At 40.4% G+C, this 24,318-nt stretch overlaps 1 protein-coding gene across 2 annotated transcripts in view; it reads left to right on the forward strand.

The window, feature by feature from the left end:
* The window catches only part of THSD7B (thrombospondin type 1 domain containing 7B), a 329,828-nt gene that overhangs the window by 215,212 nt on the left and 90,298 nt on the right, over positions 1–24,318 (forward strand). For both annotated transcript variants that reach the window (XM_069861551.1, XM_069861552.1), the window contains exons 14-15: positions 9,905–10,099; positions 14,747–15,010. In XM_069861551.1, the coding sequence (XP_069717652.1) occupies positions 9,905–10,099; positions 14,747–15,010 (459 nt within the window). The remainder of the gene's footprint in view (positions 1–9,904; positions 10,100–14,746; positions 15,011–24,318) is intronic.

Consider the following 24,318-nt stretch of genomic DNA (forward strand, 5'->3'; position numbering starts at 1 on the left):
GCAATGGTATAAACAGCATTATGGGGGCAGTACTGTCAGGGAGGAACTGATAATTTCAGTCATTCTTATTTGTTCTCCCTTAAAACTTAACTGTGGTTTGGTTTGGTTTTTTTTTTTTTTGCAATGTGGCAGTCTATGCAACGAGCAGCTTAATTTGCACCGTCTTACTTGGAGCTTGGAGCATGCATGGTGGGATGGGGTTTGGGCATTGACAACAGAATTAACTTGGGGAGGGGGAGAGTGGGCAGGTGAGAGTGGGAGGCATCAGGATGAGTTCAAAAGTTTTAGAAGGGCCCATATATGTCCAAAGGGGTTTAGTTCTGGTCCCTGGCTGACCAAGAACAGCATGGAGTTTTGAATGCTAAAATGAGAAGAGCCAATGCTTGAGTGTAGTTGGGGAATGGGGAGCTGAGGCAGAAAGATAGATTGAAATCTTTAGGTGTTACCTGGGACCATAATGTTTTAAATATAATGTTGGGGGAGTTGTAAATATGTCAGAGCGTGTGTGTTATGTTCTGGATTTAGTATCTGGCCTTCACTGTAAAGGGATAGATGGAGTGAAATGGCAGAGTGCCTGCCTTCCAGAGCAAGATTTTCAAATGTATTTTCTTAAACCAGCATAATGCTATGTTTTCTAATGTCCAGTTATCTGAAAATTAATACAAGTGGATAATTTTATTAATCCTAATACCAAAGAAACTCCATACTGAAATGGATATGTGGCTGGACAAGTTCACAGGGGTGTCTTGCGAGCCCTCCTAAGATTAGGTTTGCCATGCAGATTGGCTGTAGCACTCTACTGCCACCATGCAAGAAGACCATGGGATGTGACCAAAAACTGGACCTGGCTGAAATAATTCTTAGTCAGCTAAGAGATTTTCCAACTTGAGTTACTAGAAATATTGGGCACTGGAACAGGCTGCCCAGGGAGGTGGTTGAATCACCTTCCGTGGAGGTGTTTAAAAGACCAGTGGATGAGGTGCTGAGGGGCATGGTTTAGTGGTTGATAGGAATGGTTGGACTCGATGATCCGGAGGGTCTCTTCCAACCTAGTGATTCTGTGATTCTCTTTACTTACTGTGGTCTCAATGTATGTAGGTATTTCAGGATGTCTTAGTTTTATTTCCAAGATGTGCAATAAATAATTGATATTAAATATAACTTGGTGATAGGTGCTACAAATAAATTGAACTCAACTAAGTACAAATAAGTTGAACTCAAGTAATTTTAGTAGTTGTGTGGCACAGAAAGGGAAAAACAAAGCACATTTTTGTATTTTGTTATGTTCTCTGAAAGGAGCAGAACCATAATTTCTATCATTAATCATCTAACACACTTCCATTGATTTTCTTTTAAATGGAAAATGAAAGTACGAGCAATTCAAAATCTATAATAATGTTAGAAAAAAAGGGAAAAATAGTGAAAGATTTCTTAAACTGATTGCGTAATGTAGAAGCACTCAGATTGCTGTTATTCTCTGGCCAAAGTAAATTTGAAACATTAAAAAATCATATTATTTTGTCTTTCTAGCCAGGCAGAGTGTGAGGCACTTGCAATAAGAAAACACTTGTATTAATATTAAAATGGTGCTAGACATTAACTTATGAGTCCTGTGTTCTGCATTCAGTGTGTGGGTGGGAGGAGGAATGGGCTCTATAACAATATATTTCTCTCTTAGTTCTCCCTAAACAGTGGGCAGTCTTGGCTCACAGCTGAGGGAGAATTAAAACATCAAGTCACACAGCTTGGCAAAGTTGACATGTACAGCTCAATTCTTTCAGTGATTTAAATAATATATTACCAACCAAATAATCAATAGACTCATCCATAAGTATCAAAGAAAAATTGTACTTCAGGAAGTTATTTTAAAATGGAACAGAGGTGAGTCTCGTCTAAGGCATTAAATGACAGAAGTCAGCCTGCCCTGATTTTACTGGTTTTAATAAGCAGCCCTGGACATTAATCCCTCTCAGACCAACTGATCCATTCTCATACTTGTGCTGTGATGTTGGCTGAGGGACTCTGAGCCATGAGGAGTTGCTGGTGTGGGAGGGATGGGTGCCTCTGGTATGCAGCCCTTGCTTACAGCCCTCTCTATCCCTTTCTGACTGGTGAATGCCAATGGCACCTAGCCCCACGTGCACATGGGGATGCTGGTCTGGAGATGGCTTCCCACCACTCTGACCCCAAAAAAGCTGCAACTGGGACTCCTCTTCTTCTGAGGCTCCTGTACCTAGACTAAACTGTCTTTTTCTGCATGTACATGTCTTATTTTAGGAAGGTTGCAAAGAGAAACCATCCCAAAGAGCAGCTAAAACGTGGGTATTTAAGTTGAAAAGGATCTTCACAGCTTTGCATGCTTTTTTTCTTCCCTTCTAATTTCATCCCAAACTTCTCTCTTTTCCCTTGATACAGTCTCTTCACGCAGATGCTCTGTACCAAACTTTTCTGCCTAGTTCTTCCCAGAACCCTGTTCATGCAAATCATTTCAGTTGCTTTCCTTTATCTTTTCAGTTGATATTTACTATCTTTATTGCTTCCCTACCTCATCTCAGGTTCCTCTTGTTTGTTCATGGAGCACATTGGTTGGGGTCTGTGTTTATTCAGCGCTTTGTTTGCTTGGTGGCATTTGTTAGCCCTTTAGCTCTACTGTCAATATCATTAATAATTACAAAACGGCAAATTGCTGATCTCAGAGCCAATTTCCCTGCTGCATAACTAGTTGTTCCAGCTCTTCCTCAGTTATTTTTACGAGATTTGTGTCTGTAATGTCCTTCCTGGCATCATTTGTTCTTTTCCTCAGATTTCATGGTTATGTTATGGTTTGCTTCTGTAAGTTCCAACATTGGATACACTCCACTTGATTTCAGGGACTGCTGCTGCATCCAAGGCTGGTGGGGGGGAGGTCACAGCAGTGAACTTAAGCATATACTTATATCCTTACAGAATAGTCTCACCAAAACCTTGTGTCTTATATTATGTCTGGTTCTGGTCTCCTTCTACAATTAAGAGTTGCATTAACATACCAAGAATAATGGGGATTTTGGAGAAACTCTTTATAAGTGTGGAGGAGCATCAATATATTAAAAAAATGAGGTCATTATGAGTTATGAGACTGTGCTTATAGTCAGCAACTCTGGATCCTTACTTTTTTTTCTAGCATATTATCCCTGAACTCCTTTGTGACTTTTCATTAGTGATAAGTGTATGAAATTATATGTTATCTTGTTAAAGTGAGGGGCAATGAGAGTAATTATGCAAAATGAGTATTTTTCTGAACAATAAGAAGGTAAATAGTTACATTAAGATAATTCCTTTGACTTTACATGCTGGCTTTGATTTTTCACACATTCTTAGAATTTGAAACCAGAACAGATTATTACATCATTGTGTCTACAACTCTTAGGTGTTAGACCTCCTTGTCTAGCCTCATAGATCATCCTGTTGTTCCTGCACTAAATCCAGCCATTTGATTTACACTACCACATAGCTTTAGGTTTAGTGTTTGGCCTGAGTGTACCTTCCTTCCTGGAATTATCAGCCATTGTTTTTAGGTGTTCTAATGGCATTTAATTCCAGAGTTTTGAAACCACTAATATAGGTTTCCCAAATTGAAGTGCCATGGCGCAATATAATTTTATTGGTTGATAGTTGATATTTTCATTCTTAAACTTTTTACCCTTTGGAAACTGTTGAAGTGCATTTTTAACGGAGAATTGATTATAACTTTGGTAAATGAATATGATTACCAAAACCATCTGTAATTGGATTTTTACTTAAGAGGAACTATATTCATGTTATCTTTCCTTATTGTATGCAATGCTATGCCCATAATATTTCTTTCTCAATACAGTCCTTTTGTTAGGACTGCCTGTAGCACTGTTAAGTCAAGCATGTGCTTACTGAGAGCACTTGAGTTCCCCCAGTTTGATGCTGACATGCTTCCTCGGTGGTGATGTATCATCATGTAAAAATGCATTCAGTGCCTTTGCAGTTTGACAGCATACAAACATTTGCTTTCACCATTGAAAAGTTTATAGAATTGTCTGCTGTTTACTTTTAACTTAACATAAATGTAATTAAAGAATATAGTTTCCTTGTGTTTCCATGTGCCGTATGCTAAAATTATGGCATACAAACTTATTCCTGTGGGTCCAAGTATAAAACAAGAAGACAGAGACAGTTGCACTGAATATCCTGTTACCAGTCCGTATTCAGTATCCCGACAGGACCCAATACCAGCAAGGAAGGGAAATTTCCTCCCCAAAGCGGGCATTTAACACTTGATTTATGCCTTGAAGCAAAGCAGTTTCATCTGCAGCTATTTTCATTGCTCATATTAATCGCTAACTTTTGTTGGCACCTTAAGAGGTGCATCCACATCATCTGTTAATCAGCTCCAGCCGTGACCTGAAAAAAGACATTTTTTTTTTTAGCATTTTAAACCTTGTTACATTTCAGTTTAATTCATGATCTTGTTTTTACTGTTAGGAGAGAAGATGTACTTTTTTTTTTTTTTCTTTTATGCCAACCATCGTTTTATATCAACAGAACTGCATTAAATTGTCATGCTGCAGCTTGGCCCCAAGTATTTTAATTCCAGTTGGTAGCATTTACTGGTGGTAATAAGAAAGAATAGCGGGAGTTCTAAAGGAAATCCTACATTCCCCCTCTTGTGAGAATCAATATTATAATTTGAAACCCTTTGTCTGGCAGTGTTCTGTTATTAGCCATTTCTGTTCATATGTTTGTGTCCACTTTGAGTGCTGCAAAGACGGTAGAAATCACACATTATGTCTAGGAGGGATTTATTGTTACTATGTGATTTTTTTTTTTCTCTCAGTGCACAGGGCTGCAAATGGACTGCATTTGCACTCCAGCGGTATCCAGCTTAAAAAAAATTGAGATGTTAACATAGCAGAAATGGCTATGTGGTATTGGTTTATTTAAAACTATTGTGACAGAACTGTGGATTATGGGGAATTTTTTTTTTTTTTGTGCAGCATAAACCACATATGAGCAAACCAATCAGTAGTTTGAAACCACTGAGGATAAATAATTTTACTAACTCTCCTGGACGTCCACTGAAAACAAATTTGTCTTATTCTGTTTCCAGAAGTGTCTGCGTTTCAAAAATATTTTTCTCTTAAAAGTTAAAGCTAACTTAAATGGGAAATAAGTTTGCAGCAGGCAGAAATGAGGTGACTAGTTCTTGAATTAACTACTGGAGTGGATCTGGCAGCTCTGCTGCTTCCTGTCTGGATCCTTCTCAATCCATTAAAATGCTCTAATGGGCTCTTGTTTTATTATTAAATTTATTTTAGCAGTTCATGACACTCACCTCAAGCCCAGCTGTAGGCATGTAGCAGAAATTCTGCCATTTCTTATGACTGACATGCCGTAAAGATCAGACCCATTAATCTCAGGCTTTTGAAAAGAATTCAGCTTCAGCTGAAGAACTCGTGCATTGGCATCATCTTTGAAGGCATTTACAGACTCTTGAGAGGAAATGAGTTGCTTCCTAACATGACTGAAATGCATCATACTGCCCAGGCCAGTCCAAAGAAGTGTGGGTTTGTGGTGTGGAATGGTATCAGAGAGCAGCCCTGCAGAGAAGGACTTTGGGTGCTGGTTGATGAGAAGCTCGACATGAGCCGGCAATGTGCACTCACAGCCCAGGAGGCCAGTCATGTCCTGGGCCACATCCAAAGCAGCGTGGCCAGCAGGGTGAGGAGGGGATTCTGCTCCTCTCTACTGAGACCCCACTTGGTGTCCTGTGTCCAGTTGTGGAATCCCCAACATCAGAATGATATGGAACTGTTGAACGGGTCCGGAGGAGGGCCATGGGGATGATCTGAGGGCTGGAGCATCTCTGCTGCTATGAGGACAGGCTGGGAGAGTTGGGGCTCTTCAGCGTGGAGAAGTGAAAGGTCTGGGAAGGCCTTATAGCAAAGACTTTCCAGTACCTGAGGGGGCTACAAGAAACCTGGGGAGGGACTTTTTACAAGGTCATGTAGTGATGAGATGAGGTGAAATGGCTTTAAATTGGGAGGGGGAATATTTAGATTAGACGTCAGTCCTGAAGGAGAGAAGAAAAGCAATTCTGTGTTTTCAACCTCCTGCTCGTTCCTAATCGCCTTAAAGGAGACCCTTCTTGACTCTTCATTTAAGTCTTCCTAAACTCAGAAGGTCTCTGTCAGTTCTTCCCAGATCTACTCAGGAAATCTAATGACATTCTGATGAATTCATCCCACCTTCCTTCAGTCTTTTAAGCCTTTGCTGTTGTTTGTATTAATTTAAAATTGTTTGCTCTAACTTTGAAACATACCTGTTTTCATTTTCCGCTTCCTTTTATTTCCTGTTGTTGCTGCCAATAGCGTCAAGCCTCATTCCTGTCTTCCCTACTCATGCTTCTCTGTGATACATCCGAAGATGTCTCTTACTAGACTATCCATTTTATGTTCTTCTTTTCAGCTCCTTCTTGTCTCCATGCTTATACATCTGTAGTCCAGCACAATATTTGTTGTTTTCATTTAACTTTCCTCTGCCCTTGTTTACTATTGCTGCTAATTTCCTTGAGGTCCCTCATCTCTGTCAAATATTTGCCCTGATCTCATGCGTCTTATGTATCCGTTGCTTTTAGCATTGAAATAGCCTCAGTGAACTCAGTGAATTATTTGTGTGCTTAAAATTAAGGACATTTGTGCAGAGCATCAGATCATTAGATAATATCTCATTGCAGCGTGGAACATCTGCTTTAACATAGAATCATAGAACAACCAGGTTGGAAGAGACCCACCGGATCATCAAGTCCAACCATTCCTATCAAACACTAAACCATTCCCCTTAGCACCTCGTCCACCCGTGCCTTAAACACCTCCAGGGAAGGTGACTCAACGCCCTCCCTGGGCAGCCTCTGCCAGTGCCCAATGACCCTTTCTGTGAAGAATTTTTTCCTAATGTCCAGCCTAAACCTCCCCTGGTGGAGCTTGAGGCCATTCCCTCTTGTCCTGTCCCCTGTCACTTGGGAGAAGAGGCCAGCACCCTCCTCTCTACAACCTCCTTTCAGGTAGTTGTAGAGAGCAATGAGGTCTCCCCTCAGCCTCCTCTTCTCCAGGCTAAACAACCCCAGCTCTCTCAGCCGCTCCTCATAAGGCCTGTTCTCCAGCCCCATCACCAGCTTGGTTGCTCTTCTCTGGACTCGCTCCAGAGCCTCAACATCCTTCTTGTGGTGAGGGGCCCAGAACTGAACACAGGATTCGAGGAGCGGTCTCACCAGTGCCGAGTACAGAGGGAGAATAACCTCCCTGGACCTGCTGGTCACGCCGTTTCTGATCCAAGCCAAGATGCCATTGGCCTTCTTGGCCACCTGGGCCACTGCTGCCTCATATTCAGCCGGCTGTCAACCAACACCCCCAGGTCCCTCTCCTTCAGGCAGCTTTCTAGACATCGATACTTAGATTCTATCACTTGTGCTGCCATTTGTTAATGTCAAGAATGAATTATTGTCTTCTGTCAGTGGTAAACATTGCAACATGATGGTTTATTTTACAATTGCAAATACTGCTTGATGGGGCTGACGGCATAGGATCTTGTTCACTTCCATGCAGATGTTAGTGGTTGTAGCCGTGCTGAGAAGATGACTTGTCTGTGCTTTGCCATTCTCCAGGTGGACACGGTTGTGTTGTTGAATCTTTGATATGCTTGCTGAAGGTCATGAGGCTACACAGACCTTGGGCATCAAAAGTCTTGTTTCATCTTCCTGAAGAGGGCAATTACCCCACTTTCCCATACAGGCTGGTTACCTCTGTCCTCGTGCTCTTGTAATTGAGATGGGGATCTGAGTGCTGGAGTTGAGAGATAGGAACAGTCACAGGGACTGGGAGTGAAAGGCAAGGATCAGCAATTTAGAGGTAGTTATTAATATGCTGATTTACTGTCACTTGAGTCTAAAGGGACTTAACAATTGCTTGCCTTTTGCACACTCTTCAAAATGCTGACTTCTTCCTTAGAAATCTAATTATGTTTTAATAAGATATCTTTTTTATTTCCAGGTGATTGCCAACCCATTCCTTGCTCTCTTACGGTACTGTAGGTAAAAAAAAAAACCCCAAAATCATGTGTATTCATTGTGAAGTTACACACCAGTAAATCCTTTAACAGTAAGAAAGCAGTTATTTTTCCCCTTTTCTTCATGCACTCCTGCTTACGTTAAGAGCTGGCAACAAGGACAAATATATGCAGCCTCAAAATCCTGAATTATTTAGGAATTTCCATAAGATAATATCACAGGTTGTTAAAGTTAAATAATAAAATCTGAATTAAATCATTTCATCTTCTGTAACTTTATGATACAAGGCATGGTCTTGCCTGCAATCAGAGAGCCTGACATAACTAAACTCATGGGGCCAAATTCAGTTCCTAGCTCTGTCCCTGACTTTATTACTTCAATCAAGTCATGACCTGCCTTTACTTTGGTTAACCTACAATGTAGGATATAAATAGCTGATAATCTTGGACATTTTGTGAGAATTAATTATTATTAATGAAATGAAAGACTCCATGATGTGCAGGCTATTTTTATTTATTACAATTATGCAAGTTTTATTACAGGCTTCCTGTGACTTGGATTGATATGTTAATACTTTTGTCCTCCATCATGGCTATACAGTGCTATTACCCACTCTGAAAAATTAATAATTCCAGCTGAAAAAAGGACAGGCGTGTTGAAGGAAAAGGGCATTGACCTAAAATAAAATTTCAGGGAAATCAATGTATCTAAGTCCTGGGCAAACTCAGTTTGACTCTTGCTTGGCCACAAAGGCGTCTGTGTCCAGATTCAGAGATCTTAGCCTCAGCCTGGCTCTACTCCTGTTGTTTGCTGTTGCCGTGGCCCAGTCTTAGAAACCTGCTGAAGCTTTGAGCAGGAGACCAGAGAAACACCTCACATTTTGATGTGGACCGCATCCCTCATAGGCTGTGTGTGAAGGTAAAGCTTGGCGTGAGCTCAGCCACTCTGCCTCTGCCCATGTGCCAAGGCACTTCAAATGAGATGGAGCTCAGCAGCATGACAGTTCTCAGCTGGGACCCAAAGAGCAATTGTATTTCTTTTTTTTTTTTTTTCCTGTTAATGGATCCATTCAGTGGTGCTCTTATAGCAAGCTATCATGCACTGTAAAAGCAGGCTTTTTGTAAAGTGGCTGCAGGCCTAATGCTTGTGCCGTTGCTCCTAAATATCTCCATTTATGCAAGAGATTCAAAAGTTCAGATGGTCAGAGAGAGAGGTGGAGAGCACAAGGGGAAGCAGAGTGTTTAGGTAATTCAGTCTGAAGGAGGCAGACCTGGTTCTTACACTTTGCTCTAAGAAGCATTTAGTTATAGCATCTGCTGTGTACAAGCAGAGGTCATCACTCTGTATGGGAAAGCTCCTCAGACAGTTGTTCCCTTCGTCTGAAATATGGAAAAGATGGCAGTTTTGGAGAAGAAAGCTTTCTTTCATTTTATTTTAAATGTCTTTTCTGCTTTGAAGCAGTTTCAGTTCCACGTATAGTGTGTTCATCGCAGTGTGGGAATCCTGGCCTCAAGCAAATCTCCTTTCTGGCACGTAGACACAGTATTATGTTTTTTTGTTTGGCCATTGGTTAAACTGTTGCCCCAACCCTTAAAATGACGGCCTCCTTGAGAATATTGAATTTATATTATTATTTAGATAACAAACTGCTCAAATAAGAATGTGTCTGTATGGCTTTGTGAAGCTTCTGGGACATCTTTGAGTGATGCATTAATGATAACCAGCTTTATCCTATTAACCCAGAAGACTGAATCTAACACAGAACACATGTGCTGACTGCATTTAGTAAGATATTCATAACAATACAAAGATTTCTGTACCTTTACTTTTCAGCTGTTACATGCTTGTCGGAGTACAACAACTCTGCTGATGTTGGTGACTGCATGCGGTGGGCAGGACCTATGCCATCTCCTGTACAGGAGTGTCTCATTCCCTGCAAAGATGACTGCACCTTTACCCCCTGGTCTAAATTTACAGCATGCTCCTTGGACTGTGAGTCAACTAGAAGTAGGAGACGATCACTTACAGGTATAACCTTCTGCAGTATTTATCTGGTGATGACGATGCTTGTAAATAATGTTTCTCAGATGTTGGTGGACTGATGTTAGGGTTTTGGGAAAATCAAAACAGAATAGGGATTGTCCTTAATTGATTTTTTTTATCTGATATTGATTGTTGCCTGAATTATGCATATGCATTTCAGGATAAGAAAATTGCAGAACAGCTGAGTGATAGAAAGTCATTTTTAGATGTAAACCAAATAAGACAGTGGCAATGCATTGCACAAGTTTAGCTGACCTGTTATTCTGGGAATCATGCAGCAAATGCATCTAAAAAATAAAAATCTGTGTGTTTCTCTCTTTAAGACTTTGAAATTTGGATGAAGTTTAAGTCTGGGAGTTTTGTGCTCAGCAGTATCCAGTAGTTCAACAGGGCAAATTAATACCACGAATAAAGCAAAAAACAGTATCGTTAGAACAGTTTTGTTTAACCTTTTATATGTATTCATTAAACACACTAGTTCAAACCATTTCATGGAGCAATCTTCCCTACTTGCTGTTGAGGTTTGTTATTATGTTATTTGAATGCTGGCCAAACTGAAAAGCTTTAAAACTCTATAACATTAATAGTTATAGAGCTGCTTGGTTTGTTAGAAGTTGTCCGCCCCCTGTAACCCCATCCCTGCCCCAGTAAGTCAAATCAAAATGAATTATACTGTTTTCAGAAGGTTTACAAGAAATTTACTGTTATTGTTATCCTGAACATTCACGTATTTTCTTATTTCTGTGTTGTGTTTGAGAGCTATGCTGTAACTGGCTGGAATTTGCTCTGTTAATAGAGATGAAACTTCAAAGACTTCTACTGTGGAGTAAAATACTAACATTGCTGTAAAACTGTCTGCTGTGATAATACCTGGGAACTGAACGGCAGCCAAGTGTGGTGGCTACCACTGCTTCTTTCTTCTAGACTCACTTGTACCTGGCTGCATGGCTATCTTGTTATTCAGTTTGTTACTATTGGAACGATCCAAGTTTTTAGTAACTAACAATTACAGTATTCAGCCAAAATGGCTTCAAGCTGCCATTTCTGAGTATGGCTCATTAAAGGATAAAGATTTCTCTTTTACGTAAATATCACATATGTTAAAATGTTCTCTATATCAATGCCTGTATGTTTATAGCAGTAGAAGTCCTCTATGCCTATTAGAACAGTAGGTGTCTGATAGCATAGAAAATATGCTGTAAGAAATAAATGAATACTTATTTCCAGGTAGTTTTAAATCCAGATTTTCTTTATGAAAACATGTACAACTTACAAAACAGTATGGTCCTACCTAGCTCTTTTCTTACTCCATTCTGCATCTGACAGATCCATTCAAGTAAGCGGACCAGAAATGGTTTCTGATATTGAGGTTTTGCTGGCCTGTCTTCTCACCTGCACTGCATTTCCTTGGGGGTGTTCACGACCAGGATAGAATCATAGAATAACCAGGTTGGAAGAGACCCACCAGATCATCAAGTACAACCATTCCTACCAAACACCAAACCATGCCCCTCAGCACTTTGTCCACCCATGCCCCAAACCCCTCCAGGGAAGGTGAATCAACCACCTCTCTGGGCAGCCTGTTCCAGTGCCCAATGACCCTTTCTGTGAAGAATTTTCTCCTAATGTCCAGCCTAAATCTCCCCTGGCAGAGCTTGAGGCCATTCCCTCAAGGATGGATGAGGCTTTGAGCAACATGATCCAGTGGAAGGTTTCCCGGCCCAAGGCAGGGTGGATTGGTACTAGATAATCTTTAAGGTTTCTTCCGACCCAAACCGTTCTATGATGATTCTGTGATTTATGACCAAACACCACCAATTTCTCCTATACGACCTTGCTGGGTTCCCTTCCTCCTCCTGGGAAGAAGCTCCTGTTCTCAGCCTGCTCCTAGCAAAGTCATCCTGAAAAATGAGTGGCAAACGTGCAGTGAGTGTCCCAGGTGGTGCTGGGCTGGGGGCAGCACAACACCACGGAGAGCAATGAGGGAGGACCAAATCAGGCTTTGGTTATACCACTGTTCAAAAGGAGAAGTTGATGAGATTAATACTGACCTGTTTTTACATAACACTTAATGAAAATTGGAGCTCGCCAAAAGTCTTGGAGAAATCTCAACCGTATGACCTCAGTCCAAAGATGTAAGGGAGGTGCTGTTTGGGAAGCAGAAGTACCTCATCTTGTTAAGACTCCTTTATCTATTGTTATTTCATTTTTCTGTAAGTGTGTATGGATTGCACTTCCTTGTTTAAGACAATGTATGTCTCTGCTCAAGTAAATACTTCAGCTTCATTATAACAGTTCATTAACAATGTCAGTTAGTAGGAATCTGCTAATTGTTAGCTAAGTATTTGCTTGCCTCCCACTCAGTTTTTAAAAGTATTATTCATTTTACTTTGTAAGTAATCATAGACTTTACGTATAAAATGAGTCATTACTTTAGAAGTGAAAGACTTATTTCAGAACATATCAAAATTCAAAGTCATTATAATCAAAACACAGGTTTTAGTTAAGCCTTCAGCTAATTAATACAATCACTTAGTTCACTGTACTATGGATGCAATGCATTTTCTGTAGAAAGGTTTATTTTTAAAGTTTCATATAGTTTTTACATGTAGCATATAATACCTGATAACATTTAATGTATATAATATTTGTTGGTGTTCAGAAATTTGATTTCAAAATACTACTTAATTGAAGAATTTATGTCCAGTGGTATTTTTAATAGTGATTTCTAAAGCAGTCTGTGAAGATGATAAAAATATCACCATTACTAATGCTAAAACTCCATCTTTGTGAAGAAAATTGGATGAATGTCCCTTTTGCCCTCAAAAGAGGACCTCTATAGCAACTTTGTTAGAGAGAAGATTCCAACAAAACAGATGGCAGGGCAAGCTGGAAAAAAAAAGTGTTGTATAATTGTGAGATTATTAGCATCCTTACCTATGTCTGATGTGCTTCATGTAATAATGGCAGAACATAGGCAAATTCCCATGTTTACTTATACAATGCAGAGCATGTAGCTGTATGTGCGTGCTGAGCTTGTGCCTTCTGTCAGCTTGTCAAACATAAAGCACTGGAAATGCCACTAGAGAGCTCCAGATCTATTTAAAACCCTTTAAAATACTTCCCTTGAAGTATGTGGAGTTGTACCTCTCAAACCTTACCTGAGTTTCCTCAAAAAAAAAAAAAAATATATACACACAGAGGCATACTCAAAAGATGCTGGCACTGTTTGATTTCTTTGTGTTTGTTATCCCTTTGCGCTGGCAAATTTTACATTCTTGATGACTGTGGAAATACATTTTGAAAGCTGTAATATGGAAGGACGGTGACATTAAGGGTCTGCAATCAGTGCCCTTCACTTTGGAAGTACACGTTTGTATGCAAAGAGGTATTGATGCCAGCCAGCCTGTGCTCCTACTAATGTGTGGTGAAATGAAATTACTTTGGTTCCAGACTAGAAAGAGGACTGCTGGGCTATATAACTTTATTTTTGCTTTTAGTATCTTATTTGTGCGCAGTACCAAAGAGAAAACATTTCTTTTGGGATCAAAGCTTTAAAAAACTTTTTGTTAAAGTATTTTTAGTGCATCCAAGATTGTACATTTTGAAGATGGGATTTTGAGGATGGGATACAGATTCCATCAAAGAACGTTTTGAGGTTTTGAGGACTGGATACAGATGCAGTTTGTTAGTAAAGATAAATTCTCCCCTTCTGTGCAGATGCCAAATGCAAAGATGTTCCTGAGCTCCACCAACATAAAGATTACTCCATGTCACATTGGCTAACTCATGCCAAGGAAAGCATTGATTTTATCTTTAGAGGCTCTATATAGACCTTTATTCCCTGGAGCAATTGTAGGGATGTAGGGAGCATGACTTCTTTTCTTTATGTTATCTCTCCTTGTACCAGAGACGACTTCTTATGCCTAGAAGTCCTCCAGGAACAGGGCATGGGAAGTGCAGTTGCAGAAAGTTGTACCCCAGGCTTATTTGAATACTTCTGGTTCCTGAAGTTGATGAAAGATCTGTAAAGAGCCTTCTTTTAAAACATATTAAAGGAATAGAGCGAAAGAAAACATTCAACCAAATACGACTGATGAAATGCTTTCCAGCCTTGATAATTTACTGAGGATTATCTTTTCTGTTTTCTTCAAAGCACAGCTAATGTGCAGAGTGCATCTTTAACTAATTTGTAAAGTAACCTCAAAGAAGTTGTGGCTAATGTAGAGTCCTCTGGAAGTCGTCCTGGCAACCATTGATTGCGAGCAAATAGAGACAAAACAATCTATTTATTTGCATCAGATAATTAGAGAAAAATGATATGAAATAAAATCAAAAAGCATTTTCTGGGCAGACTATTACTAGAGTAAGGCTTTGGATTTTTCTCCTTGCTCTACCCCATCAAAAGAGTATTTCCCAGTTCTCCGGTTGCCCCTGGAGATAAATACATTGTCCTTGCACTCCAGAGCACTGGCAGCAGCTAATAGATGCTTCAGAAACATTCTTGGATATTAAGATTCAGATTGTCTTGGTTCTAATGTGTTGAATTCATGCAAGTATAAATAATGTGACGTGTTGTTATCAAAAGTAGCAGATGTTAAGCTAACAAACAGATTTCTGTGGTTGGAACAGGGCGAAGCAGAAAGCGAGACAAATGCCAGAATACAGAAGTTTATCCTCAAGTTGAAACAGAGCTGTGCCCCTGTGAGGTGTTTACCTCCCAGCCCCACGGAAATTGGTCCGACTGCATTATCGGAGGAGCTACATCCGAGCCACAGTTGGAAACACAATCCCATGGAGATACCAAGGAGTGTGGTGAGGGCGTACGACTGCAGGCTCTTGCCTGTTATGATAAGACCGGCAGACTTGTGGAACCATCTCGCTGTAGCAATTCGGGTAAGGAGATTTAAAAAAGCACACAACACGCATAAATAGCCCTGACATAGAGTACAGTTATTCACTCAATGGTTCATTTTGGAGCCAGTCATAGATGTGTACCTGTTTACTTGCTAGAACAGCTTTCACAAGGTTAATGAGTGCTGAATACTGTTCTTCTAATGTCTTCTTATTGCGTTTAATGGTAAAGTTTTCCTCAGTATAAGGGTCTGCTAGCATTTCTACAATAGAAATGAAGTAGAAGAGGGCTAGTTAGCTATGCTGTCAGAATACCAGAGGCATTTCTCTTATTTGTCTTTCAATCTCCCAAAATTATGAGCATAGGAGAAGGAGAAATTATAGTTCAGTTAGCATTTTGTTCTTCAGACTTTACTTTCCTATAAATTTTTATTCCTTTTCACTAAATTTGGAGGTTCATATGGTTGTTTTCAATGAAAGAATCAGGAATTTTCTTGAGATAATCATGCTTAATTAAAGAGCCCTTTGATGTCCCCTGCTGTTATTCATGCCAGGTCCATGTGACTTCAGCAGCCAGTGGTGGTCTCCTCGCAATTTTGTGCCTGTCTCAAGCTCATATTTATGCATTCAGATTTCACAAGTAGCCTATATCAAAGAGAAATAGGGCAAGAATTAGAGGCAAAGCAAGCAGGAAATGTCATTCCATCTGGATGTTTTCGCCCAGTTTCCATGATTTGCAGTTCATTGCAATCATGGTGTTAAATCAGGTGGTAGACAAAAGCCCTTATCTTGGGGGCAAATCCTATACCTATGCTGTCCCCAAACCACTAACAAGCTGACTTACAGTCAAAAAGCTTAGAACACCACACTGTGGTGGCTGGAAGACTGCTGGTGATCTATATGATGGTAGAGGGAGAAGTGATGTCTCGGTAGAGTAAGTAATACACTAGGAACATTGAAGTTCTCAAGTATATAAGGAGATGAGAAAGTGGGGCTGCTCTGTGGAGTGTCTTCAGGATGAGGATCAACAGCCAGAGCTGCATGTAATAAAAAGGAAAAAGCCCCACCCTTATGAAGTGATTCAGTTTGGGGCTGAATTTCTCTCACAGCTGTTGATGGCTGTTCCAGCTGGCTGCATGGATTCATAAAGCAGCTTTCTGTGGTTTGTGTTTCGACAATATGCTGTTGTACCAATTGATTATGCCTCTGTGGCCCATGAAGGAGGAATGCTATACCTTTTCCCCACAATATTACCTTTTCTTCTGCAAAAAGGGAGCTGTTAGGTTTTGAAAGGTGGGTTGGCCTGTGCCGTGACTTGGTCTTCTGAAAAACTCAGGGGTTTTATCGCTGTTAAAAAGAGGAGGTTGTCTATGCGTGGTGCTTTTCTGAATAACCTGGAAACCTGTTTTCTGTCAGTGATATTTATGTGGCATTTTTAATGATTAAACTTCTCTTAGGGAGGTTGTAGGGAGTAGTAGCTCAAGGGGATTATTGTTGGCTTTCTTGTTTTCAGCTTTTTATCTGAGCAAAAATGACTGTAATGCGGCTGTGGCGCAGGACCCGTGCCAGAGGCTGGAGGGGTAGTCAGTACTGTACAGCAGAGTCCTGTCATATTCTCTTCCTCCTGCACTCTGTTTACATAGTGCTCTGAAGACCTTTAAATCTGGAAGTGGGATGTAATGGAGGGCTGAGATGTTTCCACCTTCTGGATGCCCCGTAAGAGTTCCCCTGAGGGTAAACCATTAACCTCCAGCCACACCTCTGTGTAATATAACGTATAAACTCCTAATTGCTACCCAGTGTTGAGCACCTTCTGTTCCCTATAAGGCAAACAAGAAAGCAGTGTTGCCTCGGTCTCCAGAGGACACGGATGTTTCAGTGACTTCAGATGCATAGTGCCCAAAAGTGCCTGTAGGCTGCATTTCCATCATTTGGCACCTACCTTCCAACCAGAGGCGTTAAGTGAAGATAAGCCTGATATTTATGGTTTCTTGAGCTTGCACCTCTGAATGCATTATTAAATTAGTGATAGAAACAAATCATTATCCAATTAATAATTAGCAGAATGTTATTCAACCATAATAGAGAAGAGCAAATTGCAGAAGCATGCAGAATTGCTTAGCTCTGAGAAATTATTCATTACAGAGTGGTTTTTTCAAGCAGCTCAGTTTATCTTGTTCACAATTAGTATCAGATGACCTTTTAGCATTTACTGGCTGACCATATTTATGACTAATTAAGCCCTTGCCTTTTATATTGAATGATATCTAGGCATTGTTCTTGAATCATGAGCTGTGGGGATAAGCATGAAATTCTTTTTCTTTCAGGTCGTCTTACTTCTCTTTGTATCCTGATCTTTTCCTTTTGCAGGACCATGCTCTCTCTTTCCCTTGAACCAGGACAAAAGTGAGAAGTTGTAAGACTTAGACCTCAGTTCTTTGCTGGATCCTTTTGAAGAACTTTTACAAAGAGTAGAAAGACAGATGTAAGGATGCAAACTTTGCCTTAGAAGTAGATTTAAGTTTGTCTGCAACTTCTTAATGCCAGGAGTACAAGGTATAGGACAATAAATATGGTATTGAATAGAATTGGTCAGTCTAGCTTTTCTAGAGAGCAAACTCTGGGCTCTTGCCATCTTGATTTTCACTTTCCCTCACTGAAATTTGGCTGTTGTACTTACCACTTCAGTAGGGTTTAGTTCACTTATGTCAATGTGACTTATTAGGTGAATGTATCATAGTTATCAAGTGAACGTACTGTGAGTTTGAGTCTAATGTAGAAATTTATCACTGCTTAGAGGCCCTGATCTTAAGCTGAGTCTTGTAAGCAATTCTGCATTTGCAAGTTGCGGGGTGGGGGGAGCCAAACCAAAGAACCATTTAAGTCTGTTCATCTGTGTTTGTCAGCGGGCTGGACTCCAACTCTGCTAAGCCTATTATCTGTAAATGTATTAACTCTTTAAGCATACATTCTCAACTGGAAATGGATTTTCTCCCGATTGGTGTGGTTACTGCATATAGAGTACCCCAAGGTCCAAACCAATGAAGACGGAAGCATTCCAACTGTGCCTTAATGGAAATGCACCGTTAGCTTGCCTGTTGTACAGTTTCTTCTGTCGGGACCTGAGTCCTGGGCTGGAAGGGCCTCTGCCCTGACCCAGCAGAGCTTGTGTGAACACTTTAGGCCAACTGTAGTGGCTCCACAGGTTACACCTTGGCTAATTTACCCATCTTCACTGCAATTTATTCTAGAGTTAGCTCAGATGTAACAAGCTTAAAAATACATATCCCAGACTTTTCTGAATTTTGTTTCTTTCTACACCAAACCTTTTCTCTGATGTCCAGAAAAAAACATACTGTAGTTTATTTTTTATGACTGGCTTTTGTGATTATACTACTGCTTTATTTTAGTAATGCTGAAATTTTCTTTGATGGCCCATTCAGTAATGTCAAAAAATGAGTGACCTGCAGTTTCCGGATTGAACTAGTACTTTTTTCCCAGAGTTACTTTGCTCTTCTTTTCCTTTCTTTAATTTGGAAACACAATTATGAAATTAAGGATAGAGGTAACTAACTATATTACAAAAATTTAATTGATAATCTGCCTCACTTTATCTTCCCATCAGAAGATTGGCTTATATTGTGTTCCGCTTGCTGCTAGTCGAGGGTTCTGTTCTCTAGCTGGTATTTTGGAGCATCCTCTTTGGACTTGAAATTGTCCTCCTCATTGCAGTTCAACTGCTTCTCAATCTGTCATCTGAGTGCCTCGTACTATTTTTGAATTTCCACCTCCTTTGTTTTAAATTATTTCATGTAGTTCCTTTGCCTCTCTTTTGTGTGTGCTGTGCCAGCAGGATTTTTTTTAATCTTAGAGCAACATAGGGTGCCTCCTCTGTTCGAAATCAAAGGCTGAAGATTTCTGTGCTTTTGCACAGAGGATTCAGCTTTTGATCCGATGGGCAATTTATGGAAAACAGGAATTTATGAAGAGCGCTTATACTATTCAAATTCTGCTCTGCTCACAACAACAGAAACCTGGAAGGAAGACACAACAGACAAATAGATCCTGGCTTTAAAGCACAGAGCAGTTAGCTTCAACAAACAATCACCTTAAAAAGCTTTAATTACCCTGAAATTTATGAAGAACATGGCAGGGATGCTCATAGGCCTCCTTGTCCTCAACAGCACAGTGTTTTGTTGTACATGGTTTAGTTGCAGGTGGACAAATCAAAGAGGACTGGGGTTTCTCAGAGGGTTCCCCCACACCAGCTGATGCAGTGGTGTCACTTGGCTCTTCCCAGACAGGTCAACGTTACACTGCTACTGGAAATGCTGCTGGGAAGGTCACTCCTTGAAAATGTCATTTTTAATCGCGAACGGGTAGGATTTTAGCAAACAGATGCACAAGGAGGAGTTAAAAATTTTGGTAATGTAAATATTAATAGTTTTTGTGGTTGCTGGAGGGATGTCCCCTGCTATGAGGCGCATCAGAGCAGTGTGTGCCAGCAGTGACAGGGCTGCTTCTGTCCTGGTCAGCTGTGTTCCCAGCTTTGAGAGATTTAGGACAGTATGCAAAGGTCATGGATCAGGAATTTCAACTCCTCCTGCTGAAAACCAGGTTGTATCAAGTCTCATGAAATACGATTTTCTGAAAGGTCAGCCCAGAGTAGTGCTGTATTTCTACCCAGAGCATTCCTCTGGGGTTTGCAGTGTCTTACGTGAAAGTCCTGGCCACCAGCTTGATAGACATCGCATGACCTGCCTGTGAGTTAGCACACGGACCTGCTCTGAACCCCTGCATTTTCTGAATCCCTGCACTGTCGTATTAGGAGAAAATGACCTATTTTCAAGTAGCTTTTAATCATGAGTTTTTAATAATCTTTCTGCAAAATTATTTTTGTGTATGTTGAAAAAACATAAGCAGACCTTAATAAGTTAAAGAAATATGACACAAGCTTATGGTGGACTGATAGCAAAACTTACCTTTTCTGCAAGTTAGCGATTTTGGCAGAAAAAGATTTATGGAATACATGCCTGTTTATTTTTGAAAGTTTGTCTGTTCTGGCATTCATTGCAGTATACATTTTTCTGTATCTGGTAAATTTTATTTTGAAGAATAAAATTGTTGCCAAACCCCCGATTTTGTTTTGAAAATATTCAGAAATCAAAACTTTCACCTACATTTTTGAAAATATTCTTAAGTGTTTAATTTCATTCTTAGCCTAAATTAAATTGTATATTGAAATTTCATTTCTTAGCATAAACCATTGATTCCAGAATCCAACAAGCTTTAGCTTTATCTATACTTCCATAAACAGCATCCCACAAATATCTAAAGGATGAGGTATCATTTCTGGAGACCTTGTTCTCGACAGTCTTATTTCTTTTCCAAGGGAAACAGACAACTCTGCCCTGGCTGTCCTCTTCCTAGCCCTGCACTCCACATGTAACAGCCTCGGGATGCCTCCCTCTTCTTAAAAGTGTGGGAGTAGTAGGTGGTCTTGGTACCATTGGTTAATGATGATGTGTAGAGCCTGTGTTCAGACTACCTTACCCTTCTTTTAGCATTTGAGGTTAATTACCCATTACAATACTCCTGTTTCTCTCTTTGCTTTCCCCTATGTGTCTCTCTAGTATATATCTCTGTGGCCTTTTTATTACAGGAAGATTAAAATTATCGAGACAAAGGTTTTCAAAGACTGCTCAAGGAAGAAGTTTCAACTAAAACTTCACTTTATTTTCTGTCCATCCCACCTCCTGATGGGGTAATTAAGTTTGGGTTTGGATCATGGGTGGCCAAAAGGTGTTCCACAATGGAGATGGGACTGTCCTACCCTTGTGTCCCCTCTTCAGGACTTTACAAAGCCACTATCACCTTTGAATGGTTTTCTGCTATCTCAGAGCTAAATAGCTTCTAAATTCAGCCCTGAAGTCCTGGCTAGGTTTTCCTCTGGACTTCTCTCTGACATTTCTACACATCTCCTTGGGTGTGCAGTGACACTCTTAATTACAGCTGTGGCTGTCAGGGGAGCTGTAAGCAGAGAAACAGAGCTCGTAAAGGACCTGCCCTCCATTTCTTGTTTGACTACAGGCTTTATACGTATTGCTCTCATAGCAGTGCTCAAAGAACATTGACTTATTTCCTCTTTTCCTTTTTTTTCCAAAATCTATTTGCCATAAGAAAACTTGGCCACAGTTCCTGGATATTAAAAGACGTATCAAGTGCAATTGGATCGCAGGACAACTGTTCAGATGTTGCTGTTGTCTGTGTTTTTCTGGCAACAGTATCAAAGGTAAACAGCCGTCAAAAAAAGTTATTTTGGAAAGGGTCAAACTGACTATCAAAGACACTTATTTAAAGTAAGGTAAGACTTCCCCTGAGGCATTAGTATGAAGAAATGCGCATTGTTCTAGATCTTTATCTTCTTACAGAGAGGAAGCATGCATCTTATGAGGAAATATTTAGAGGATTAGCTATTTGAGCAGCATCCTCTGTAGATGCGGCATTTAGTCATAGTGATGTCTGTTGTTACTCCTTGGCTCTAAGCATAAATTTTTATGGCAGGTCTTTTTGCCCAAATTTATTTTATGCTTTTTGCTGCATCCCATAAAATGACCCTTTTGAAGAGCTGGCAGTACCAAAAAGAATGCAAAAGAATGATTTTTTTTACAAACCTCAAACAGGCTTTCTTGTGCTTGCCAGTCACTGTCAGCCTCCACTTGCTGGACTACCTCTGCCCCCCCATGCTCATGTCCGTGCCTTTTGTTTCTATTATTAGGCTTAGTCAATTTTTCTCTATATTTGACAGGTTGATTAAATCTCTTCCATGGGAGTCAGGAATGTTTTTAGGGTAGAAATAGTAACTCAGTAGAAATAGTCTATCAGAGTTTTAGAAGAGCTTCTGATAGCGAGTTAATGCACTGGGCAATCTACTGCTCAGATTTCTGCAGCAGGCTACAGAAAGAGTGTCTTTCTGAAATGTGGCCCATCTCTTCAGCCTTAATAATGCATTTGTCACAAATACAGCCTGGTATGAAGCAAGGCTCTAGTAAAATGTTACCATACAGAGACAGAACTAGAATTAACATTTTCTCTCCCTGTGTGTCATTCCATTTAATAAGTTATATTGGAAGTATGAAGAAATACTGTTTTAGCTGAAGCCTTTTCATGAAGTATGTACTCTAGTGTTAAGACCTCTACACTTTTCTGCTCATGGAGAACTTCATGATTCCTTTGAGAAGGGTAGTTATATGGGGGTGTGACATGGACTAGTGGTAGTTACAGGATTCCTCTTATGTACTATATTTTTTTTTCCATTTTTTTCTAACCTGTTTGCCTTTTTTACAGCTCTGATGAGCCGGACTTTCAGGCAAATAAATAGATGACAAATCATTGTTAAGTGGAAAAGCCCTGTGGCAGCTGGATGTAGTAGGTCTTTTAGTGGATTTCAGTGAGAGTTAAAAGGATTCAGAACTGACATATTCTCAAGATTGTTAGAAACAACATGATGTGTTTCTGCTTATATGGAATAAAAGATGTATGAAAATAAGAATTCCGCTTTTTGCACATGGGCCCGTGTCTGAATAAACCGAGCTGACTGCCAGAGCAGCAGTGAGCTTGCTGGAGCACTGCATACAGCAATAAAGTTAGCATGAAACAGGGAGATGGGCATGTACTGGATATCTTTTAAGGTGCCTGATGTAGTCTGCTTGATCAAAGAGTTTTGGAGAGCAACTCAGAAACATAGCAACAGCTGAATTTAGAAGATTTGAGGAAATGTGCCTGAATTAGGAAGCATGGATAAAATTAAACTTCAGCTCGGTCTGCTGTGAGGATTATCATAATGGTATTGATGAGTAACTGAGAATTTATCCTACCTTACTCTGAAATATACTTTGAAATCTCTCTGTCCTCCAAGGTTTGCAAATGAGGATGGTGTAAAATCACTGAGAGTCTGGTTTGCAAAACTTCTACTATCCCTCAGTAGACAGAGACTCCCCCTGTGAAATCTTGGATCTCATTTGTATTTGGTAACATAGAGGAGTCACCACTAAAAATCATATTATTCAACAACATTGCATTGCTTTCTGCTTCTGTCTGAATTCATTGAAGTCCCCCAGCAGAGGAGATTGAACTAGAGAACCAGAGTGTTCAAAGTCATGCTGCAAAATTGAAACAAAAGTCTATCAGGAATTCAGTACATCACTATTCTGTGCTGAAGCCTGCTAACATCACAAAAATGTCCTATTTCCATCTCAAGGTTTTCCATCATCTAAATGTTTTGTGCCGCTCTCCCTGTGCCTAAGCTGTAGAAAGCCAGGAGGACTGTTCCATTTCTTAAAGCCCTGTTTCCATCAGATGTTTTGTGTGGTACGGCTTTATTTAAGAAGGTCAGATGCCTTTGTATCCCTCCCTCTGTAGCAAGGTGACCTCTGATAGCAGGAGTGAAACGTCTCATCCAAGCAGGCTGGACCTTGTAGCAGCTACCTGGTGTTCAGAAAAGCGCTCACAGATCTTCCTAATGTTGGTAATGGTTAGTGGCATCTTTAAAACAGCAGCAGTATAATTAAAGGTTGTAGTTAGGTTTCCCATTTAGTGTTGATGAGACAAGAAGGAATTGAGGCGGTGTATTGATTTAAACATATTGATCTCAGTGGTCACCGTGTCACTGACCTCCTGTGACAGCGGGGAGGGAGGCTGCGGAGGTTGCTGTGGGCGTAGAAGCTTCTCTCTGTCTTTTCAGTTCTTGTGTGAGATGCTCTTGAACAGAGACCCTTCCACTTGGCAATATCTCTTGAGTTTCTAAATTAAAGTATTAGGAATGTACATTTAAAGAGAAAAGAAAAGAAATAAAAGCAAGGGTTTTTTTTTTTTTCATGTTATCATGAGCCTTCTTGATAATATTAATTGCACATAGACCTAATGTTGAGGTTCTGGAACGAGTCCAGAGAAGAGCAACAAAGCTGGTGAGGGGGCTGGAGAGCAGGTCTTACGAGGAGCGGCTGAGAGAGCTGGGGGTGTTTAGCCTGGAGAAGAGGAGGCTGAGGGGAGACCTCATTGCTCTCTACAACTACCTGAAAGGAGGTTGTAGAGAGGAGGGTGCTGGCCTCTTCTCCCAAGTGACAGGGGACAGGACGAGAGGGAATGGCCTCAAGCTCTGCCAGGGAAGATTTAGGCTGGACATTAGGAAAAAATTTTTCACAGAAAGGGTCATTGGGCACTGGCAGAGGCTGCCCAGGGAGGTGGTTGATTCACCTTCCCTGGAGGTGTTTAAGGAACGGGTGGATGAGGTGCTGAGGGGCATGGGTTAGTGTTTGATGGGAACGGTTGGACTCGATGATTCGGTTGGT

Source organism: Phaenicophaeus curvirostris, chromosome 7, assembly GCF_032191515.1.
Source record: "Phaenicophaeus curvirostris isolate KB17595 chromosome 7, BPBGC_Pcur_1.0, whole genome shotgun sequence".
In the NCBI taxonomy this organism is placed as follows: Eukaryota; Metazoa; Chordata; class Aves; order Cuculiformes; family Cuculidae; genus Phaenicophaeus; species Phaenicophaeus curvirostris.